We start from the raw sequence: 2,820 nt of genomic DNA on the forward strand, positions 1-2,820 counted from the left end.
ATTTGATTGTAGCTATATTAAATGAACTTTTTTATATTACAAACAGATAATTGTCTCCATATTCTGTAATAATTTTTGATGTGTGAGCATTTTTCCTTTCAATTGCAGGTGTAATAACTATATAAAGCACAATGCATTTAATATGCACAACATGTTACAAAATATACAAAACAAAACAGATCTTTTCTTTCTTTTTTTACAGCAACGTTTTATTGAAATGTCATCCAGGAACACTGGGCAATAATAAATATCTCATTTGTCAACAAGAATGTACAAAAATAAACACCACGGCAATCTCTCTGGAATAACAAAACTTTCCCAGGAAAAAAGATCATGCTCACAGGTTGATGCCATGCTGAAGAATTTCAAATAAAGATACGACACAGAAATAACACGACTGAAGGTTCAGCTATTACTCAGGCAGACAATGGAGGAATAACATAATCATAATAACACTCTAGTGCGAACTAAATCCATAGTCGTACAGTTTTCATCTGAAATGCCATTTCACAATCCTTGTTACAAGGAACATGTGGGTTTCGTCTTTTCATGCCCTTTGCAAAAAGATACATGCACGCGACTCCCCCACATCACATGATCAACAGGTAGCCTTACGCAAGTTTACCACGATACCCACATTTTGCGCATATAGATTTGCACATAAGGAGACCCCACATTAATGTAGTATCAATTAGTAAAATGATCTTTTTGGCAGACAAATGTGGTTACCGAGGTAAACTCGCGCAAGGGGAGTGCTCGCGTTTCCAGGGCAACTTCAAACACATAGATTCCACCGCGAATAGAACGATTTACTCTCATTTACAGTGAATGTACACGAGCCTCGCGCGGCCCTGACGTTATTTACAGTGCGTTATGCAGCACATACTCCATAACTGTAAAGTAGTTACCTTACAAAGCAATCGATGAGATCCTTGTTACAAGGACGAAGTAGTGAATTTGTAAGGGCTAAAACAAACCAACCAACAAACAAACAAACAAACAGACAGACAGACAGATCATGCAAAGTCCAGTCCATTCACAATGTACACGTTCACTTCATCACGTCCTTGTTTTCTGTGGAAAGCCTCGTCAGTCCTGTCGAAGTGATGGGGAGGTGGGGAGGTGGCGGCACCTGGCAAATAGTGCAGGGGCACGGCAGGCCCGCCCAGTGCTGAAAAGTGCCCCCGAGCTGCAGAGGTGGTGTTGGGGTGCTCTTCATCAACGAGTGCGGCGCCCTGATGGAAGTAAGTCCGGGTAAAGTGGTCGACAGCGTCGAGGAGGTGGACGAGGTCAGCGCGCTCCCGAGGAGCGGGTGATGCACCTGGTGCGCCGTGCTCGCCGAGTGCGCAGCGCCGTGGCTCACCGTCCCGCAGTGAAACGCCGAGTGGTGGCCGCCGTAAATCTCGCCCACCAGCCGCTTCATCTCGTCCAGGGAGCTGGTCAGCATCAGGATGTAGTTTCTGGCCAGCAGAAGCGTGGCGATCTTGGACAGCTTCCTCACGGACGGCCCGTGCGCGTACGGCATGACCTCTCGGAGCCCGTCCATCGCCAGGTTCAAGTCGTGCATGCGCTTGCGCTCCCTGCCGTTGATCTTCAGGCGCAGCTGCTGGATCTCCTGCTCGGTCACCTGCTTCTTGAGTTTGTACTTGCTGCCCGAGGGCGTTTTGGACAAGTGCTCGCTCGTCATCTTCTGGAGCAGCTCGTTCTGCGTGGAGGACACGGAGTTCAGGCGTCCGTCTTGTGGATGGTGGTGATCGCGGAGGTACATCCCGTCCATGTCTGGAGAGGAAGCTCTGCTGGAGCTGGAGTCCGAATTCATTTTATGGCTGCGCTTGGGTAGGAGGTTGTCTCTTTCTCTTGTCTTGTTTTTATTTCAAGTCACTCCTGCTTGATCACCTGATTTATCCCACCGGAGCCTCTCTCTTCTCTTCTCTCTTCTCTCTCTTCTCTCTCTCTCTCTCTCTCTCTGTAGACCGAGGCCGTGTCGCCTGGTTTGATTTCGCTCGGTGATGCACCTCTTGCTCTGTGGCTGCTCATCACAGGGCTCCGTATTTATAGCGCTGCTCGAGAGGAGCCAAACAAAAGGAGCCCCTCTATTCATAACGGTCTTGTTAGGATGACGTCCCCATTATCTGGAGCGGTGTGCTTTGACTGTCCCATTGACCAAAGGAGCATCTATTCATATTCATTGTAACGACACCATGGGGGGACACTTCAGCCCAGGAGCCTCCGAAACTTTGCGAATACTTCTCCACACTTAAGAAACGATGCCGGGTCAGTCGCAACGCACCTTGCATCATTCATTTCACGACACACATTATGTATGCAATCACAAAATATACATCCTGTATGTGTATTGGTAATATTTGATCACTTTCGTTAATCTAAAATCATATTAGCCAATCAGATTAATGATCCTAAGATATATATGATATATAATAGGATGCTTATTATAATTACTTTGGTTTAAACATTAAATGCTTTCTTGTGCAGGGCTATTATTTTAGGCCCACATACTGTCAAAAAAAATTTCAGGCCCCTAAAACTGAAACCTTTAATTTAATTGCTTAAATCTGAAGAAGAATCAGAGTTCTGCCAAACTTACAGTTTTTGACAACTTGGAATAAATCAAGAAAATTGATTTGAAATTCTGTAAACTGGAAAATTGTTACAAACATGCGTGTGTAGCTCTGAAATCAAACGTGCATAAATTTAGATCAACCTTCTGGACTACATTTTGCCCTGAATGCATACAGTTATTCTTTTAAATGTAGCATGTATTTTGTTAATTTCATAATTAGTTCATCAATTTTTTAACCT

At 44.7% G+C, this 2,820-nt stretch overlaps 1 protein-coding gene across 1 annotated transcript; it reads right to left on the reverse strand.

Annotated features, from left to right (window-relative positions):
- Positions 1–205: 205 nt before the first annotated feature.
- Positions 206–2,348, reverse strand: olig3 (oligodendrocyte transcription factor 3). Its single transcript, XM_048206124.1, has one exon. The coding sequence runs from the start codon at positions 1,817–1,819 to the stop codon at positions 1,052–1,054; it is 768 nt and encodes a 255-aa protein (XP_048062081.1). The 5' UTR covers positions 1,820–2,348; the 3' UTR covers positions 206–1,051.
- Positions 2,349–2,820: the final 472 nt, after the last annotated feature.

The sequence above is a fragment of the Megalobrama amblycephala genome, linkage group LG10, assembly GCF_018812025.1.
Source record: "Megalobrama amblycephala isolate DHTTF-2021 linkage group LG10, ASM1881202v1, whole genome shotgun sequence".
NCBI lineage: Eukaryota > Metazoa > Chordata > Actinopteri > Cypriniformes > Xenocyprididae > Megalobrama > Megalobrama amblycephala.